The 20,423-nt window shown below is 44.4% G+C and overlaps 1 protein-coding gene across 1 annotated transcript in view; it reads left to right on the top strand.

The window, feature by feature from the left end:
* Positions 1-6,118: 6,118 nt before the first annotated feature.
* LOC137558650 (granzyme A-like) overlaps positions 6,119-20,423 on the top strand; it is a 33,581-nt gene continuing 19,276 nt past the window's right edge. Inside the window, exons 1-2 of the mRNA XM_068271758.1 lie at positions 6,119-6,223; positions 17,401-17,542. Of these exons, the coding sequence (XP_068127859.1) occupies positions 6,172-6,223; positions 17,401-17,542 (194 nt within the window). The 5' untranslated portion in view covers positions 6,119-6,171. The remainder of the gene's footprint in view (positions 6,224-17,400; positions 17,543-20,423) is intronic.

The raw sequence follows: 20,423 nt of genomic DNA, 5'->3' as shown, positions 1-20,423 counted from the left end.
TGCATTCAGCAAGCCAGGACGATCTGTCTCATCATGGCAGCCCTCCTTATTATACAGGGGGGCTGGCCAGTGTTTCTTTCTGTGATTGGGTGCCAGAGCTTAGGCTGGGAGGCCTCTGATTGGCTCAATGAGGTCAGGTGGTGCCGGCCAGGAATCCCCTCTGTGATTGGTTGCTAGGGCTTCTGCTGGGAGCCCTCTGATTGGCTCCAGGACGTCATCACCTTAGTTACAATATTTCGGATCCGGATATCCCCGGATATCCCTGGATATCTGGATTATGCACCCAACTATCCTCAGATAGCTATCTGGATTTGCCCAGCTATCTGGAATCCAAATCCGGTCCGAATAGGCCCAAAAAGTTCGGATATTTGGGTTGCCCGGATATCCGGAATCCAGATGAGCACCCCTGTTTATTAGTAATGAAAAAAAATATTTATAATACACTTGTCCTTCACCTTGGAGCATTTTAATACAGAATGTATGCACTTCTAAAGTTTGTGGTTTCTAGTTTTGTACTTTGTACACATCTATATATATAATAGAGTAAGTGCCTCAACCTTCAAGCAAGAAGAAGAAGTAGCGCCCTGCCCCCAGGGCCGGTCCAAGCAAGAAGAAGGGGCTGGTCCAAGGAAGAAGAAGAAGTAGTGTCATATCAAACCAAGGGCAAAGAGGGATAATTTGCATATTCAGTAGCAGTGCATTGTGGGTAACCACAAATGTTCACTTATAGCTGAATTATTGCAGATTTGCTTCTGTTTTAAGAAGGAAAATTACACCAAGATTTGCTTTTTTTAGTAGGAGGGCTTTTTGGTCTCTTTTTTTTATCCTCCTATACATTCTTAGTAGTTTGGGTCACCCTGAGCTACTTGGTTAGTCTGTTGTACTGGTCCAAGCCCTATCTCATACAGCCTTTTCAATTCCTGCTATGTACTGATGAGGACCAAATGTCTGAAATAGGCTGGCACATATGGGTTTGATATGACTGTGTAAAACTTAAAGCTATAGGCATGCTTGACTTACCACGGGTGAAAAGGAATAATTTGCATATTTAGTAGTGGTGCATTGTGGTAGCCAAAAATGTTCACTTATAGCTGAATTATTGCAGATTTTCTTCTGTTTTAAGAAGGCAAATTACACCAAGCTTTGATTATTTTAGTATAAGGTCTTTTTGGTCCCTTTTATCCCCCTATACATTCCAAGTGGTTTGGGTTACCCTGAGATGCTTGGTTACTCTGTTGTACAGGTCCAAGCCCTATCTCATACAGCCATATCAATCCTTGCCATGTATAGATGAGGATCAAGTCTGAACCAGGCTGTCACATGTGGGTTTGATATGGCTGTGTGAAATTTAAAGCTATGTGCTTGCTATACACCAGCGGTTCTGGATGCTTGCTTGACTTACTAAGGGTGAAAAGGAATTATTTGCATATTTAGTAGCAGTGCATTGTGGGTAACCACAAATGTTCACTTATAGCTGAATTATTGCATATTTCCTTCTGTTTTAGGAAGGCAAATTACACCAAGCTTTGCTTTTTTTAGTAGGAGGTCTTTTTGGTCCCTTTTAGCCCCCTATACATTCCGAGTGGTTTGGGTCACCCTGAGCTGCTTGGTTACTCTGTTGTACTGGTCCAAGCCCTATCTCATACAGCCATATTAATCTCTGCCATGTACTGATGAGGACCAAAAGTCTGAAACAGGCTGTCTACATGTGGGTTTGATATGACTGTGTAACATTTAAAGCTATGTGCTTGCTATACGCCAGCAGCTCTGGATGCTTGCTTGACTTACCAAGGGGGAAAAGGGGTAATTTGCATATTTTGTAGCAGTGCATTGTGGGTAACCACAAATATTCACTTATAGCTGAATTATTGCAGATTTCCTTCTGTTTTAAAAAGGCAAATTACACCAATACAGTGTGCGGCATTGCAGGAAGTGACGACAGTGGAACGCACGATGGAACACGGAAGAGGTGAGTCATCCTCGCCCGCTGCCCCTTACTAATAGTGGCGGCTGCTACTGTGCTTAAGCTGGAGGGGGAGTGCACATGGGGGACCCAGGTGAGGGGGGGGGGGATTCCTGCTGAGCTTAAAGAGAACCCGAGGTGTGTTTAAAGAATGTTATCTGCATACAGAGGCTGGATCTGCCTATACAGCCCAGCCTCTGTTGCTATCCCAAACCCCCCTAAGGTCCCCCTGCACTCTGCAATCCCCCATAAATCACAGCCTTGCTGTGAGGCTGTGTTTACATCTGTAGTGTCAGTCTCGGCTGCTCCCCCACCTCCTGCAGAGCTCCGGTCCTTGCCCCTGTCCCTTCCCTCCAATCAGCAGGGAGGGAAGGGATGCAGGCGGGGACCGGAGTTCTGCAGGAGGCGGGGAGAGCAGTAGACTGACACTATAGAGATAAACACAGCCAGCTCTGACAAGCTGTTTGTCAGCAGCGTGGCTGTGATTTATGGAGGGATTGCAGAGTGCAGGGGGACCTTAGGGGGGTTTGGGATAGCAACAGAGGCTGGGCTGTATAGGCAGATCCAGCCTCTGTATGCAGATAACATTCTTCAAACCCACCTCGGGTTCTCTTTAAGCTGGAGGTAGAGCACACATGGGGGACACAGTTGAGTGGGGGGTCCAAACCCCCTCCCCGCCGCTGTGCCCAATACCCCCTTCCTGCCCTCTACCCTCTTATGCGGCGTATGCTACGCCGCGGGTCGGCTAGTAGGGCTTAATTCACTAACTGGCAATAAGTGTTATTGCCGGAGTAAAAAAGAGTTTTCCAGCGCTAAGCCAGTTAGTGTGCCTTATCTGAGGTTAGTGTGCCTTATCTGAGTTAGTGTGCCTTATCTGAGTTAGTGTGCCTTAAAGAGAACCAGAGATGAAGCACCCTCATGTATTTTATTACATTTATCCGTGGGAACATGACAGTAAACACCTACCCTGCTTTTAGTTTCATTGTTATCTGCTTAATTAGTCTATTAGCAACTGTGATAAGAATCCACCGACAATTCAGTCGAGGTTTGACCTGGAATCATTATAGCTGAGTCACTCTTCTGTGAAGTCCTTTCAAGCCCAAGCCTTCCCCCTCCTGGCTTAGATCTTCTGCTTTGCATACTGAGAGCTGTGATGATATGGGAGGGGGCTGCTCCTGAGAGAGAAGCTCTGTGGCTGTAATATGATCCCTGTGTGCTCTGTGTGCACTAGATTCTCATAGGAATGAAAATGCAGTTATTATCAGTGACACTTCCTACAGGCAGATCATACCAATATGAAAGCACATAGATGAAAGGCTGCATTTAGCCTAGATAGCAGCCTAGTTTCATATAGCCTAGACAGCACATCCAGAACACCTCATAACCTGGAAGCAGAAGTGATATGAGCCGGCGGCCATATTTGATTTTTCCTGGAGCAATAATGGATAAAAAACACTAAAAAAGGCACACCAGAGCGGCAAAATTATCAGGTAGAGCATTTATTCTTTACAAGCTATCAACTGATATGTTTATTTTGTGTGAAACGTTCATCTCTGGTTCCCTTTAAGCAGCTTTGTGCACACTAAAAGATGGACAAAGCTACATCGCAAGCTGCAGATAAGGCACACTAACCTCAGATAAGGCACACTAACCTCAGATAAGGTTAGCACTGTAGTTTGTGCCCACTAAGTGATAAGGCACACTAATCGACTTAGTGCTGGTTAGTGAATCAAGCCCATAAAGTATTACTGTACTTTGCTTTCTTGGGTACAAGTTTTCTTTCTTTTCTTCTTAAAATCACTTTGAAAATTTCACTTCAACATGAGTATGAGGAAACTCCTATTATGCAACATAACAGGACAGTGGGTGAAATATGCAGATCATTTCAGGAATTCATGTAGACCTGTTCATTTTCAGTACATCTACATTTTACAGTCAAACAATCCAACTTGCAGCTGTTTCAGGCTGTTTGGGCTTTATCAGTACAAGTTATGTACTGGATTTGTGTTTATGCACAGGGCTTGTAAACTTAATCTTACAGATGATCCTTTACATTTAGGAGAACTACAGACACCAGATTTTGTTTTTTGTAGTGAACATAGAGGAAACCTAAATGCTCTCTACTAAAAAAGCTATGCCAAATTCAACTTTGCTTTCCTTTCTGACAAACAGGACGCACCACATACTGTCCATTCCATACCTTCCACTGATGAAGACGAAAACAGTCTGAAACAGCTTTCTGAAGATATGACTGACTGTACTGTGTAAGAAGCTACATTAGCATATGCCAAGAAATCATTGGGCTTGATTCACAAAGCCATAATAACTGTTATCACAGCTGTGAAAAAGTGCTTTGCGTGCGTTTTAGCGCGAAAATCGGTTATCGCACGGAAAAATATGTGTTTGTGCAGTAGCGCGAACTTCCGCACGTTAACGCGTGAAAAATTAGCGTTATCGCATGAACGCAAATTTTTGCACGCGATAACTGTTTTCACGCTAAATTTTGCGCAAAGCACTTTTCACAGCGTGATAACAGTTATCACTGCTTTGTGAATTAAGCCCCTAGTGTTGGATCAGAATATTCAGTATATTCATACTTGGACAACAACTCATCAAAACTAACCTATCATGATTTTCATGCATTTTCCTTTCATTGACTCACTTTACTTACTTTGTCCAAATTACTCTCAAATTACTCTCTTACTTGACTCTCTTGGAGCTATTGTTCAATAAACTTTGTTTTTGTTCTATCTTTCAAACACATGGGAGCCATGTCTATTTTCATTAAAAAACGACAAAACCAAAAATCTATTCAAATTAGTTGCTCTTCATGAGTTAAATAAGAATAAACTCTTGGAAACAGGCTGTTAACACAACTCTGCCCTTGTAACAGTTGACTTATGCGAACAGATATGAAAAGGTATGGGCCCCATGGATAAAACGCATGGATAATAACCCATCACCAGAGTAATAATTTGAAATAGAGAGGGGCAGAAGGCAAGAGATTTTTTCCCTTTTCCTTTTACACTTCATTGTTTGCATTTCTTTTCTGGTTTTTCTCTTTGACGGTGTGGTCATTGAATAGGCTTCTATGAAGGCCGTAATGACTGCTCGATATATTACTGCTGCAAATACAATATACTATGGTCAGTTGTACATGTTATATACAGATATGCCTGCTGTAAGCGACAATGACTGTACATCTATTTCTGTTGTACTCTTGTTCAGTTATGTATAAGTTGTATGATATGTAACATAAATCTCAGTATAGTTATATGTTAATAAGTCGATGAGAAATTGGTGCAGGAAGGAGGGGTTTGGGTTCAGCAGTTGGCTACAGGTTCTACAGTAGGGATGGGCTGCACCTAAATGGGATGTGCGCAGCTGCATTAGGGAAAAAGGTGGTCCCAAATTCTGGGAGGAGGAAAGAGGGTAAAATCTCAATGTGTGAACAAGAATAAACAGTGGAAGCCTAGCTTTATATGGTATGAAATGGGGTTGGGGACAGTGTAAAAAGTAAGAAGGTATTTAAACCTTCATGTAGCCCATTACTGTAAATGTAACCCAACTTGGAAAATGTGGTGGTAAACATATTAGGTGTATGGTAAGAAATAATTACAGGTACAACATGCCACAAGCCTTGAGAAAGGATAACCTTGTGAGGATTAAAAAAAAAAAACACAATTGTCGGACTGTTTGCGCATTGGCACAATAAAGAGTGTGCTGTAACTTGTGAAATTGATGTTCTGACAAACTTTGTTTCTTGTATGCTCCGGTGGTGTTCCCTATAATGCACTGTCAAGAACCCAGGATCCCTCAAATGGTGTGCCTACTCCAAGTTGGATTGTAATACATGATGACAGGGATGCCACGTGCAGGATGTCTCGTGTCCCCTCTGAACCACTCAGCACAGTATGTGACTTTAACCAATGTCTCCTTTGCATTTGGTTTTCAGCTCCAAAATGACAGCATTGACCAGTAACAGGAAGCAGGTGTTATGCAACAAGTTGGTTATGAGAAGTCTGTAATGGTAGACGGTGGTCTGACCTCGGGATGCATCCCATGACCAGTGACTAGAAGAACAATACTCCACCAATCAGAATTCTACAACTTTAATCTATATGGCTGATACAAAAAATATAAAAGCTGCTCTTTCTTCTGATTTTACTGCGCAGTAACCATACAAGTGACAACACTCTGCAGTCACCATGAGGGTCGTCCTGCTATTTGCTGCTATCTTCTTCTTTTTTATCCATACATGTAAGTACATTTTTGCATGCATGATTTCTATATTGAAGGTAATTTTAGCAATGAGGAGAAAAACTCAGATAAGCTGATTTATGCTTTTTGCATGCATTATAATTAAAAAGGAAGGCTGGGCCCATGCATTCAGACTGATGCTGTATTATAACCATACAGTATGTGCCTCAGCAGTAAGTGATGCATCAGATCAGGCTACTATTTTCTAATCTTCAGTTGTACAGTTTTGTTAAGCCTGTGTTGCATGCTTTTCTGCTCACCACAGTTAGAGTGAGGAGTCGTTATCTGAGTAACAGGAGTCTTTCTGTCAGCTTAAATCAGTCTGGCCATTACTCTCTGACCTTTTTTTTATAAGCAAGGCATTTCCACCCATGGAAATGCCAATCATTGGATATTGTTTCTTTTTTCACACCATTTTGACTACATTCTAGTGTAGGGGTGGGAAAACTTTTTGAGTCGCGGGCCACAAGGCAATCATAAATTTGACAGGGGGGCCAGACCAGTGTAGGTAGCCAACGTATTCCCTTCCTGCTTTGAAAGGCAAGGGGGCTCACAGTTCAGGTAGCCGATGAGCTTCCCTACTAGTCTGTATAGGTAGACAGGTGTGCCCCCATTGCCCTCTTCAGCATTATATATAGTAAACCAAGTGTGTCCCCAGTATTAGCATCCCCTCCTCAGTATAGGTACAACTATAACAACAACAGGACATTCGTAAAATGCTTTTCTACCGTAGGATGCAAAGCGCATAAGCTTGTCCAAGGTAACTATATATTGATCTTTTACATGGGAAAAGTTGTGGGATAACGAATTCCAGACTAAACAGGTGGCTTTTAAGTTTTGATTTAAATGCCCTCAGGGTTAGAGCAGTCTTGATTGGGTGTGGCAAGGCATTCCAAAGGGTAGGGGCAGCATGACAGAAGGCTCTAGCTCCAAAAGTTTTTTTTTTGTTTAACTCTGGTGATGTTATTAGATCCTGTTGACCTGAGGTTGTGGGGGATGTGACACAGTTGTGCCCCAGACAGTATTAACAACCCCCTCCTCAGTAAAGATAGCCAGATGAGCCTCAGTATTAGCAGTCCCCTCACCAGTTTAAAAAGCCAGGAGTTCCCCAGTATTAACAACCCCTCTACCGAGTTTAATTAGCCAGGTGTGCCCCAGTATTAGCAGCCCCCCTGCCCAGTTTAATTAGCCAGGTGTGCCCCCCGTATAGCAGCTCTACTTTCCAGTTTAAATAGCCATGTGTGTCCCCAGTATAGCAGTTCCCTCCCCAGTTTAAGAAGCTGGTTTTATCCCAGTTTAGCAGCCCCCTCCTCAATTTAACTAGCCAGATGTGCCCTCTGTGCAGCAACCCCTTCTCCCTAGTTTAATTAGGCAGGTGTGCCCTCAGTGTTATTAGTCCCCGCCCCAGTTTAATTAACCGGGTGTACTGGGGTAAACCCGATTACTCAAACTGTAGAGGGGGCTGCTATACTGGGGGAACCCCCAGTATAGCAGCCCCCTCTACAGTTTGAGTAATCGGGTTTACCCCAGTATAGCAGCCCCCCCAGAGGCGGCCTTGGGGGGAGCAAGTGGGGCCCCACCCCTGAAGAGGCCCCACAGTCATGCCCACTGCGCTTGCACTGACAGCCCCGTTCTTCCTGGTGAGCTCATGCTCAGGTGCTGACCCAGCGGCCCACGAGTCCTTGATTGCATGCTCACAAACGAGAGCGCCCTGTGCATTGACATCATTATTTAAGTCATGCACATAACACTCCCGGCCATGTGTGTGCAAAATACCCAGCACCGACCACTGGCTCTCTTCTCCAACCAACCTCTCACAGGACTCAGTAGCATCATATTTTGGAATTTGCTAAACAGGTAAAGACACTACAATACCACCAACAGAATCAGAGTCAGCCAGCAAAGTCAGGCCATTAAACATAACACATATCACCCTGTCCCCTGGTGGTGGTGTAGAAAGGGCATGGGGGGCTCCCCAGCTCCCCATTCAGCCTAGCACCCATCCCCAACCAGTCTGGTACACACTCCTGGCTCCCCAGCCTCCCAAGCTCTTCAGCCAGCCTCTACCTATCCTTAGCTCCCCAGCCAGCCTGGTACCCATCCGTAGAACCCCAGCTAGCCTAGTACCCATTCATAGCTCCCCAGCCAGCTTACTGTAGTACCCATCTCCAGTTTATTGGTTAGCTTTGTGGCCTTTAACAAACTTAATTGTTTTCAAACAATAATAAGGCGTACTGCATTAGAAGTTGACAAGCCCGTGAGCATGGTGGTATGTTAGATGGCCTACACTTATGGCTCTAGGCCCTGCATATGACACTCGCCCCAGGCCTTACGTACTCTAAGGCCGCCTGTGCCCCCCCACTTAAGGACCGGGCTCACTTTCAGATATCTGTGCTGAGTGGGCTCTCCAGCCCACAGCACAGATCGTGATTGACCCCTACTAGGGAGATGTCCTGCAGGGGGGGTTTGATCGCCGCCAGCTATTATGGTTCAGCTGGGTGGGCTTCTCAAAGCCCCCCTCCGCATCAATTTCCACCCTCACTCTAATTTCCTCCCTCTCCCTCTGTCTGTGGGCTGCGCAGGACGGATATCCGTCCTGCGCCGTGTAGGATAGGCTTCAGCCTATCAGAATGCGGCGATCCCCGGCCACTCAGAGGCCGGGGATCGCCGCTCTCCTTTACGGCGCTGCTGCGCAGCAGCGCCGTATGATGTAAACAGCGGAAATTTCTTCCCAGCATGTTTACATTACGTGTGCAAGCCGCGATCCGCGGCTCGCACACTGTTCACGGAGACACCCTCCGTGAACTGGCATGGAAAGTTTCCTTGCTATACCACTAAAGACCAGCCGCCGCCTATCAGCGTTAGCTGGTCGTTAAGTGGATAAATAGTCAGGTGTGCCCCAGTATGACAGTCCCCTCCCCAGTTTAATTAGCAAGGTGTGCCCCAGTATAGCAATCTCTTTCCCAGTTTGATTGTCCAGGTGTGCACCCAATATAGCAGTCTCTGCCCCAGTTTGATTAGCCAGGTGTGCAACCAGTAGAACAGCCTCCTCCCCAGTTTAATTAGCCAGGTGAGCCCCTAAAATAGCAGTCTCCTCGCAAATTTAATTAGCCAAGTGAGCCCCCAGTATAGCGGCCCCCTCCCTAGTTTGATTAGCAAGGTGCACCCCCAGTATAGCAGTCTCCTCCCCAGTTTGATTAACCAGGTGTGCCCCCAGTATAGCAGTCTCCTCCCCATTTTGATTAGCCAGGTGTGGCCCAAGTATATGCAGACCCCTCCTTCTATACAGGGCTGGGATTCTGCGCCTTATGCTTCTCTTCCTCCCTCCTTACAGAGTGTGAGTGGAGTGCATGACAGGCTCACCTGTCTCAGATCTCCATGACGATCTCCATGGCCACAGTGGTGTCAAGTGACCCACTGGCACAAGCACATTTACATACTAAAAAGATACCTACAGTGGGTGGCCTGTGATATCAGCTATATCAGCATTTACAGCTTTTTTTGCTTTTATTTTATTTTATATATATATATATATATATATATATATATATATATATATATATATATATATATATATATATATATATATATATATATATATATATATATATATATATATATATACTAGCTGGTCGCCCGGCGTTGCCCGGGTATGTAATTGGCTAGTGTTAGCTCTGCCCACTTTTTCTAATCCTAACACACAATTACTCAAGGATGACCTAGTTGGTGAACTTTGCAGTCTTTGGCATCAATAATTGGCATTGAAATGAAATAAATCTAATTGGCTGTGGCTCCACTCCTTTGAAAATCAATAGGTGAATTTTGATTAGCTTTTGTAGGCTCCACCCACTTTTCTGAATATTAATCCCAGTCACCAACTGTGCAAAGTTTAAGAACCCTGCCATTGACAGTGTAAGAAAAACAAAAGTTTGCTTTCTTAAAACAGAAAGAATTTGCAATAATTCAGGTTGGAGTGAGCTTAAAATGTCGCCCAGTGCATCACTGTTGAATATATGCAAATTAATCATTGTTACCCTTAAAAGCTAAACACACCTCCAGAACTGCTGGAATGCAATGATGTGTCATTTTGTTAATTTGTACAGAGCCATAATAATGCAACATGCATACAGACTGTTTTGGATTGTTTGATCCTCATCAGTGCATGGCATGGATTAATTTGGCTCTATGCAGTAGGGCTTGTAACACCGAGAGGTACAGACTAACCAGCTAGCTCATGGTGACCCAGAACTCATTGCAGTGTGTAAGGGACTACAATGGTCCTAAAAGCCCCTTTACTAAGATGTTAAGAAAAACAAAAGTTTGCTTTCTTAAAACAGAAAGAATTTGCGATAATTCAGGTTGGAGTGAGCTTGAGATGTCTCCCAGGGCATCACTGCTGAATATATGCAAATTATCCATTGTGCCCTTAGAAGCTAAACACACCTCCAGTGTAACAGTGTAAGAATGGCTGCAGTTTACATTTTCCAGTGAAATTTGTATTTGTCTCCGCCCCCTTTTTGGTTATGGGAATAAAAAGCATCCTATACTTTATTCCAGGTAATGTACTATGTGTGTGCCAAATTTCAGTTTACATTCTAGCAGTGAAATTTGTATCTTTCTCCACCCACTGATGTCCTAATGTTTCCCGGGTATGTATTTGGCTGCTGTTGGCTGTGGCCACTTTTTCTAACCCTAACACACAATTGTCAATAGTCAATGACCAAGTTTGTGAGATTTGGGGTCTTTGGCATGAATAATTTTCATTGAAATGAAACACATCTGATTCGCTGTTTGTGGCCCCACCCCTTTTTCAAATATTTAACCCCAGTCACCCAATGATCAACTGTACCAGGTTTGAGGCTTGTGCCATTAACAGTGCAAAAATGGCAGCAATTAAATATTTGCCTTAAAAATCAATAGGTGAATTGTGATTGTTTTGTGTAGGCTCCACCCACTTTTCTGAATATTAATCCCAGTCACCCAGTGACCAACTGTGCAAAGTTTTAGAACCCTACAATTAATAGTGTAAGAATGGCTGCAGTTTACATTTTCCCAGTGAAAGTTGTGTTTGTCTCTGCCCACTGATGACTTGACATTGCCCGATTATGTATTTGGCTGGTGTTGGCTGCGCCCACTTTTCCTAACCCTAACTCTAACACACAATTACTCAATTACTCAATGACTAAGTTTGTGAGCTTTGCGGGCTTTGGCATCAATAACCTTCATTAAAATGAAACAAATTCAGATTAGCTGTTTGGGGCTCCACCCCCTTTTATAAATTTAAACCCCAGTCACGCAATGATCAACCGTACCAGGTTTGAGTCTAGTGCCATTAACAGTGCAAGAATGGCAGCAATGAATTATTCCCCTGAAAATCAATAGGCTCCACCCACTTTTATGAATATTAATCCCAGTCACCCAGTAACCAACTGTGCAAAGTTTGAGAACTCTACCTTTAACAGTGTAAGAATGGCTGCTGTTTACATTTCCCAGTAAAATTTGTATTTGTCTCCGCCCACTTATGACCATGCGTTGCCCGCTTATGTATTTGGCTGGTGTTGGCTGTGCCCACTTTCCTAACCCTAACACACAATTAATCAATTACCCAATTACCAAGTTTGTGAGCTTTGCGGTGTTTGGCAACAATAATTTGCATTGGAATGAAACAAATCTGATTGTCTATTTGTGGCTCCATCCCCTTTCTGAAATTGAACCCCAGTCACCCAATGTTCAACTATACCAGGTTTGAGGCTTGTGCCATTAACAGTGCAAGCATGGCAGAAATATTCCCCTTGAAAATCGACCAACTGTGCAAAGTTTGAGAACCCTACCATTAAAATAACAGTGTAAGAAAAACAAAAGTTTGCTTTCTTAACACAGAAAGAATTTGCCATAATTCAGGTTGGAGTGAGCTTGAGATGTCTCCCAGTGCATCACTGCTGAATATATGCAAATTAACCATTGTCACCCTTAGAAGCTAAACACACTTCCAGAACCGCTGGAATGCAATGATGTGTCATCTTGTTAATTTGTACAGAGCCATAATAATCCAACATGCATACAGACTGTTTTGGATTGTTTGATCCTCATCAGTGCATGGCATGGATTAATTTGGCTCTATGCAGTAGGGCTTCTAACACCGAGAGGTACAGACTAACCAGCAAGCTCATGGTGACCCAGAACTCATTAGAGTGTGTAAGGGACTACAATAGTCCTAAAAGCCCCCTTACTAAGATGTTAAAGGGAAGGTTCAGGGACAGTTGAAAAAAAATAAGAATCCGAATCCACTTACCTGGGGCTTCCTCTAGCCCATGGCAGGCAGGAGGTGCCCTCGGCGCCGCTCCGCAGGCTCCCGGTGGTCTCCGGTGGCCGACCCGACCTGGCCAGGCCGGTGGCCAGGTCGGGCCTCTTCTGCGCTCCATTGTGCGTTCCACGCCGGCGCGCTGACGTCATCGGACGTCCTCCGGGCTGTACTGCGCAGGCTCAGAACTACTGAGCCTGCGCAGTACAGCCCGGAGGACGTCCGATGACGTCAGCGCGCCGGCGTGGAACGCACAATGGAGCGCAGAAGAGGCCCGACCTGGCCGCCGGCCTGGCCAGGTCGGGTCGGCCACCGGAGACCACCGGGAGCCTGCGGAGCGGCGCCGAGGGCACCTCCTGCCTGCCACGGGCTGGAGGAAGCCCCAGGTAAGTGGATTCGGATTTTTATTTTTTTTCAACTGTCCCTGAACCTTCCCTTTAAGAAAAACAAAAGTTTGCTTTCTGAAAACAGAAAGAATTTGCGATAATTCAGGTTGGAGTGAGCTTGAGATGTCTCCCAGTGCATCACTGCTGAATATATGAAAATTAACCATTCTACTCTTAGAAGCTAAACACACCTCCAGTGTAACAGTGTAAGAATGTCTGCAGTTTACATTTTCCAGTGAAATTTGTATTTGTCTCTTTTTGGTTATGGGAATAAAAAGTATCCTATACTTTATTCCAGGTAATGTACTATGTGTGTGCCAAATTTCATTCAAATCCGTTCAGCCGTTTTTGCGTGATCGAGTAACAAACATCCAAACATCCAAACATCCGAACTTTCCCATTTATTATATTAGAAGGATAGTGGTGTGAAAAACTATTTGCCCCCTTCTTGATTTCTTATTCTTTTGCATGTTTGTCACACTTAAATGTTTCTGCTCATCAAAAACCATTAACTATTAGTCAAAGATAACATCATTGAACACAAAATGCAGTTTTAAATGATGGTTTTTATTATTTAGTGTGGAAAATAACTCAAAACCTACATGGCCCTGTGTGAAAAAGAAATTGCCCCCTGAACCTAATAACTGGTTGGGCCACCCTTAGCAGCAATAACTGCAATCAAGCGTTTGCGATAACTTGCAACGAGTCTTTTACAGCGCTCTGGAGGAATTTTGGCCCACTCATCTTTGCAGAATTGTTGTAATTCAGCTTTATTTGAGGGTTTTCTAGCATGAACCGCCTTTTTAAGGTCATGCCACAACATCTCAATAGGATTCAGGTCAGGACTTTGACTAGGCCACTCCAAAGTCTTCATTTTGTTTTTGTTCAGCCATTCAGAGGTGGATTTGCTGGTTTGTTTTGGGTCATTGTCCTGCTGCAGCACCCAAGATCGCTTCAGCTTGAGTTGACGAACAGATGGCCGGACATTCTCCTTCAGGATTTTTTGGTAGACAGTAGAATTCATGGTTCCATCTATCACAGCAAGCCTTCCAGGTCCTGAAGCAGCAAAACAACCCCAGACCATCACACTACCACCACCATATTTTACTCTTGGTATGATGTTCTTTTGCTGAAATGCTGTGTTACTTCTATGCCAGATGTAACGGGACACGCACCTTCCAAAAAGTTCAACTTTTGTCTCGTCGGTCCACAAGGTATTTTCCCAAAAGTCTTGGCAATCATTGAGATGTTTTTTTAGCAAAATCGAGACGAGCCTTAATGTTCTTTTTGCTTAAAAGTGGTTTGCGCCTTGGATATCTGCCATGCAGGCCGTTTTTGCCCAGTCTCTTTCTTATGGTGGAGTCGTGAACATTGACCTTAATTGAGGCAAGTGAGGCCTGCAGTTCTTTAGATGTTGTCCTGTGGTCTTTTGTGGCCTCTCGGATGAGTTTTCTCTGCGCTCTTGGGGTAATATTGGTCAGCCGGCCACTCCTGGGAAGGGTTATCACTGTTCCATGTTTTTGCCATTTGTGGATTATGGCTCTCACTGTGGTTCGCTGGAGTCCCAACCCTTTAGAAATGGCTTTACAACCTTTACCAGACTGATAGATCTCAATTACAGTACTTTTGTTCTCATTTGTTCCTGAATTTCTTTGGATCTTGGCATGATGTCTTGCTTTTGAGATGCTTTTGGTTTACTTCTGTGTGTCAGCTTCTATTTAAGTGATTTCTTGATTGAAACAGGTGTGGCAGTAATCAGGCATGGGAGTGACTACAGAAATTGAACTCAGGTGTGATAAACCACAGTTAAGTTATTTTTTTTACAAAGGGGGCAATCACTTTTTTACACAGGGCCATGTAGATTTGGAGTTTTTTTTCTCACTAAATAATAAAAGCCACCACTTAAAACTGCATTTTGTGTTCAATTATGTTATCTTTGACTAATAGTTAATGGTTTTTGATGAGCAGAAACATTTAAGTGTGACAAACATGCAAAAGAATAAGAAATCAGGAAGGGGGCAAATAGTTTTTCACACCACTGTATATATATATACTAGTTTTTTTTTAAACACCTTGGTACCAACATGCACATACCCTTCAGGACCAGACTACCCTTTTAGCAGCCTTCACACTTATCCCATTCCCTGCCATGCTTTTCTATGGTTTTTCATATTTGCAATTCTGAATTTAGCGATTTTCTGATTCTTCATCGGTTTAAATTAATTTTTATGTGCTTTTTTTGATTCCTCTGCCTAACACTAACATCCCTTCTTCTCTGCCTAAGGCCCGGTTCACATTGCATTTTAAAGCCAAACAGATCCGGGAAAGTGGCTCCGGTCTCCACTTCACCGGACCCGGATGGCTTAGTGCACACTGGCAAATGGATTTGTGAAAACTGATCTGATCACCGAGCGATTCGATCGTTTTTTACTCCGTTTGCCAGGTGAGGGAGGGTGCAGAAACCGGGTGTGTAAGGGAGGGTGCAGCAACCGGGTGTGGTGAGCGAGGGGGCAGCATCCGGGCAGGTGGGTGAACGAGGGTTAAAACATACCAGTTCATCTTAGGAAGACGGCGATAGAGAGGGTTTCAGGTTTCCTGTTTATTAATGTGACTAAACGACGCGCCATGTGAGGCGAAAGAAGGCAGAAGCCTGAGACCCTCTCTACCGCCGGCTTCCTAAGACGAATTGGTATGTTATAACCCTCACTCACCCTCCAACCCTGCTGCTGCACCCTCCCTCACCCACCCAAAGGCCTGGTTCACATCCATACATCCCGAAGTCCAAGCACCCCCGTGTATTTTGCCCCTTAACAGTCCACACACTGAAGAAGAAACGTTTTGTGCTACCATTGCCCCCAATGCAGTGCTTAAACCTTCCGTTTCCGGTCCACTGGGCTCAGCGGTCTAGAAAAATAGGTCCTGCAGCATTTTTTCGGTCCGTTAAGCTGAACTTAGGCAACAGATCCGTTCAAGCAGATGGGTGCGAACAGATCCATAGGTTAACATTGGATCCGTTCGCATCCGTTCCGTTTGTACTCCTCCACCTAACATTAACCTCACCTCTATTGAGCCTAACACGAACATCCCCTTTCCTCTGCCTAACACTAACCTCTGCCTCTGCCTAACACTAACCTCCGCTCTCCAATGCAGATGAGAGGTTGGTGTTAGGCATGAAAAAAGGGAGATTTGTATTAGGCAGAGGAGAAGGGAGGTAAGTGTTAAGCATCAGAGAGTTTACTGTTAGGCATTGGAGAGGGGAGGTTAATGTTAGGCATTGGAGACAGTCAGAGAGGAGAGGTTATCATTAGTCATTGAAGAGGAGATATTAGTGTTAAGCATGCGAGAGAGAAGGTAAGTGTTAGGCATCAGAGAGGAGATGTTAGTGTTAGGCATTAAGAGGAGAGGTTAATGTTAGGCACTGGGGAGGGGAGGTTAGTGGTGGGCATTGAAGAGGGGAGGTTAGTGTTAGACAGAGGAGATGGGAGGTTAGTGTTAGGAACAGGAGAGGAAAGGTTAATGTTAGGCAAAGGAGAGGGGAGGTTAGTGTTATGCATCCAGGAGGAGAGATTAGTGTTAGGCATTGGAGAAGGAAGGTTACTGTTAGGCAAAGGAGAGAGAAGGTTAGTTAGGCAAAGGAAAGAGGAGTTTTGTGTTAAGCAGTGAGGGGGGGGTAGTTAGTGTTAGGCATCGTATCGGAGAGGGTAGGTTAAAGTTAGGCAGAAGAAAAGAGGAGGTTAGTGTTAAGCATTGGAAAGGGGAGGTTACTGTTAGGCAGAGATGAGTGGAGGTTAGTGTTAGGCAGAGGAGAGTGGAGGTTAGTGTTAGGCAGAAAAGAGTGGAGGTTAGATTTAGACAGGGCAATTTCTAGGCTAAATTTCTTCCAAGGCGAAGGTGTAAAAATAGCAAATTAATATCGAGCTACCTATACTGGGGGCACCAATACCTGGCTACCTATACTGGGGCACCTATATCTAACTTATACAAAGGGTACATGTGAAGACTGGAGTACTGCAGCTATGGAGATCAGGACACCGAAGAGAAAGATAGAAGTATCACGTGTGCCTTGTCCCAGCCAGGAGGGTGAGTTAATCGCTCCCTCTGCGCCCAATGCTCCTCCCTCATGAACTGAGCCCTGGGTGGTAACCTGACTCGCAGAAATGGGCCTGGCTGGCATTAGGCATCAGAGAAGAGAGGTTACTGTTAGGCATCAATCAGGGGACATTAGTGTTAGGCAGAGAAGAGGTTAGTGTACCTATAACCTTATTCTCTGTTAAGAACTGCAGAAAAAGTCTAACTGCATAATAATAATTAATCTTTCTCCTCCATCAGACTTTCTCCCCCATCAGAACCATGATAGTCATTCACTGAACTAACCTGCTATGCTTTAGTCTTGTAGTTTCCAATGGTATACAGTATAAGTGAGGCCTATAGCTACATACTCCCCAGAGACATATTTTAGAAATTTCCTTATACTTAATTGTATGTTTCAGATGAGTGCATGAAAATCGTTGGAGGATGGGAGGCCATACCTCATTCCAGACCATACATGGCATTTATAAGAAGTAGAAATTCAGTGTGTGATGGGACTTTGATTGACATGAGCTGGGTGCTGACTGCCGCTCACTGTCATATGTGAGTATTTAAACCATCAATGTTTTACAACATTTAGGTGCTGTTTTATAAAAGTGCACAGAATTATGAGTTGTCACCACTGAGTCTATACCTGCCACATTTATTCTTTAAGAAAGAATATGGTTGACTAGTTAGTAAACAGACAGCGGAACATTTATAGAAAGGTGGTCGGAGAGAGCAGTAGTGAACAGACAGCGGAAAATTCAGAGAGAGGTGGTGGGAGAGAGAGCAGTAGTGAACAGACAGTTGGCAGCCAGAGTGGGGTGGTGGGAGAGAGCAGTAGTGAACAGACAGTTGGTAGCAGAGAGTGGCGGTGGGAGAAAGCTGTAGTGAACAGACGGTGGAACATTCAGAGATAGGTGGGAGAGAGCAGTAGTGAACAGACAGTTGGTAGCCAGAGAGGGGTGGCGGGAGAGAGCAGTAGTGAACAGACAGTTGGTAGCCAGAGAGGGGTGGCGGGAGAGAGCAGTAGTGAACAGACAGTTGGTAGCCAGAGAGGGGTGGCGGGAGAGAGCAGTAGTGAACAGACAGTGGAACATTCAGAGATAGGTGGGAGAGAGAGCAGTAGTGAACAGACAGTTGGTAGCCAGAGAGAGGTGGCGGGAGAGAGAGCAGTAGTGAACAGACAGTGGAACATTCAGAGATAGGTGGGAGAGAGCAGTAGTGAACAGACAGTTGGCAGCCAGAGAGAGGTGGTGGGAGGGAGAGCAGTAGTGAACAGACAGTGGAACATTCGGAGATAGGTGGGAGAGAGAGCAGTAGTGAACAGACAGGTGGCAGCCAGAGAGGGGTGGTTGGAGAAAGCTGTAGTGAACAGACAGCGGACATTCAGAGATAGGTGGGAGAGAGCAGTAGTGAACAGATAGTGGAACATCCAGAGAGTGGCGGTGGCCAGGGGCGTAATCAGGGGTGTGGCAGGGGCGTGGTTTAAGTGTCCCTCTTTCTCATCTCAAAAAGTTGGGAGGTATGTAGTTTATTAAAGATCATCATTCTTAACATTCTAATTATTTCACTTCCCCTGATCTACTGCACTGTAAGAGGCATAACTACCTCACTGCACTGTAAGTGGCAGCCCCTGACTAGTGGCCAATTGCTGTATAGGACTATTGCAAACACTCTTGTGGCCTGGTTCCACCAATGGATATTTACGCCTACACAAGATGTACAATCTGTACAATCATCAAAGCCAGAGACTGCTCCGTCAGAGAGCAGCAGTAGAATGCACATTTCTTAACCATATAATTTTTAATTCAGTATCCGACTCCCTTTTGTAAGGGAAGTAAAACATAGGGCCCCCGCTTCAGAAAAAAGCGTAAAGGTAAGGTCCCTATGCCAGTTCTGTTTTACTATTTCTAGTTGAGAAGGAGAATGATTTGGGATAGTGTAGTATAAAAATGATATGAGACAACACTCTAGGGGCCTAGTTGAACACCATAACTCAAACTATGAAGGAGTATAACCATGCCTAGATGGGACTATAGACTTCCAAAAATGTAAGATTTGGGTTACTTGGAAGTCTAGAGAGTGAGGAAGGTCAAATTTAGAAAACACCTCTTACTTACTAAGCAATCTATTCCCATAAATATAATAATGAAGCTGAGAACCTTGTTTGTCAGTCGTCCAAGAGAAATCATACTTCCCTCAGGGGAAAAGTCAGGATTCCCTATCAACTTTGTAAAGGAGATGAACGATAGCTTCTCCACATAGATAAGGTCAAAAACATAGTTAGGAATAAGTCATTATAGGTAGACAAACCTCGTAAGGAGGACCATGTCAGGGCTTGAAAGGAGTAAGGGTGATGGTTTTAGAGATTCCCATAAAGCGGAGTGTGTCCCAGCATAAACTGGTACAACTTGGGCGACCTGAGCCGCTTTAAAATAATAAATTTAGATAGGCCACTACTGGATCTAAGTTTGAACATCAAAGAGCGAAGGATGCAATGGCATTTCTCAGTCAAAGAACTTACCCTGTAAACGGCTTAAGTTGGCAAAATCTGAGGTCTGACACTGAGCCAAATGAATCCAATAGTGTAAATCAATTGGGTAACGTAAGATAAGGATTAATAGATGTGAGGGCCAAATCACCGGCAAACAAAGATAACCTATATTAAGCCTGGTAAACACATCCAATTTTGATTGGCTAATTACTGATCAAGTTTACCACACCATGTAATATGAGGGCCAACAGATTTCGAATACTATGAACAGCATGTGTAGATAAACTCTCATACTGCATGGAAGTGGCAAACTTGGTCGTTGATTGGTCAATCAAAATTGGATGTGTATACTAAGCTTTAGTGGGTGTACGTATGTACAAGTGGCCAGTGAGTTGGGAGCAGGGCAAGCCGAATGACAGTTCTCCCTGCTGCCGCTAAACTCTCGGGTGGGGTGTGTGTGTGTAAAATACTACTACCTTTGGAGGAAGGTATAATTCTGGGTCTGGGGATCACTGGATCCCCGAATTACCCTTACGTGAGATGCGCATCATAGCATTGCTGCTATGACGGCGCCCATCTTTGTCGCTCGGCGCTGAGGGCTGTATGCCAAAGTTACCTGCTTCATGTAGTGAATCCCAAAGGAATATCCCTTGATATGCAGAGTGATGGATTGCAATTGACAATTGACGGGGGTTCCATGGATAGAGCATACATTGCTGGGGAAAGAGGCATTCCCTAACTAGTTCTCCTGGCAACTGAGATGAAGGTAGGGTTACAGATAGCAATTTTAACCTATTTTGGTTCCTGGACGTAGTTTCTACGTCCAGGAACCATGCGCGCTCCCGTGGCCGATCGTGCGCGTGCACGCGCACTCCCGGCCACGGATTCGGTAGCCAAGGAATCAATGTATCGGGCTATGGAGCCCGATCACTGATTCCTCTCCCC

The sequence above is a fragment of the Hyperolius riggenbachi genome, chromosome 1, assembly GCF_040937935.1.
Source record: "Hyperolius riggenbachi isolate aHypRig1 chromosome 1, aHypRig1.pri, whole genome shotgun sequence".
NCBI lineage: Eukaryota > Metazoa > Chordata > Amphibia > Anura > Hyperoliidae > Hyperolius > Hyperolius riggenbachi.
Note: the sequence above shows the minus strand (reverse complement) of the source record. Positions and strands in the feature narration are given on the sequence as shown.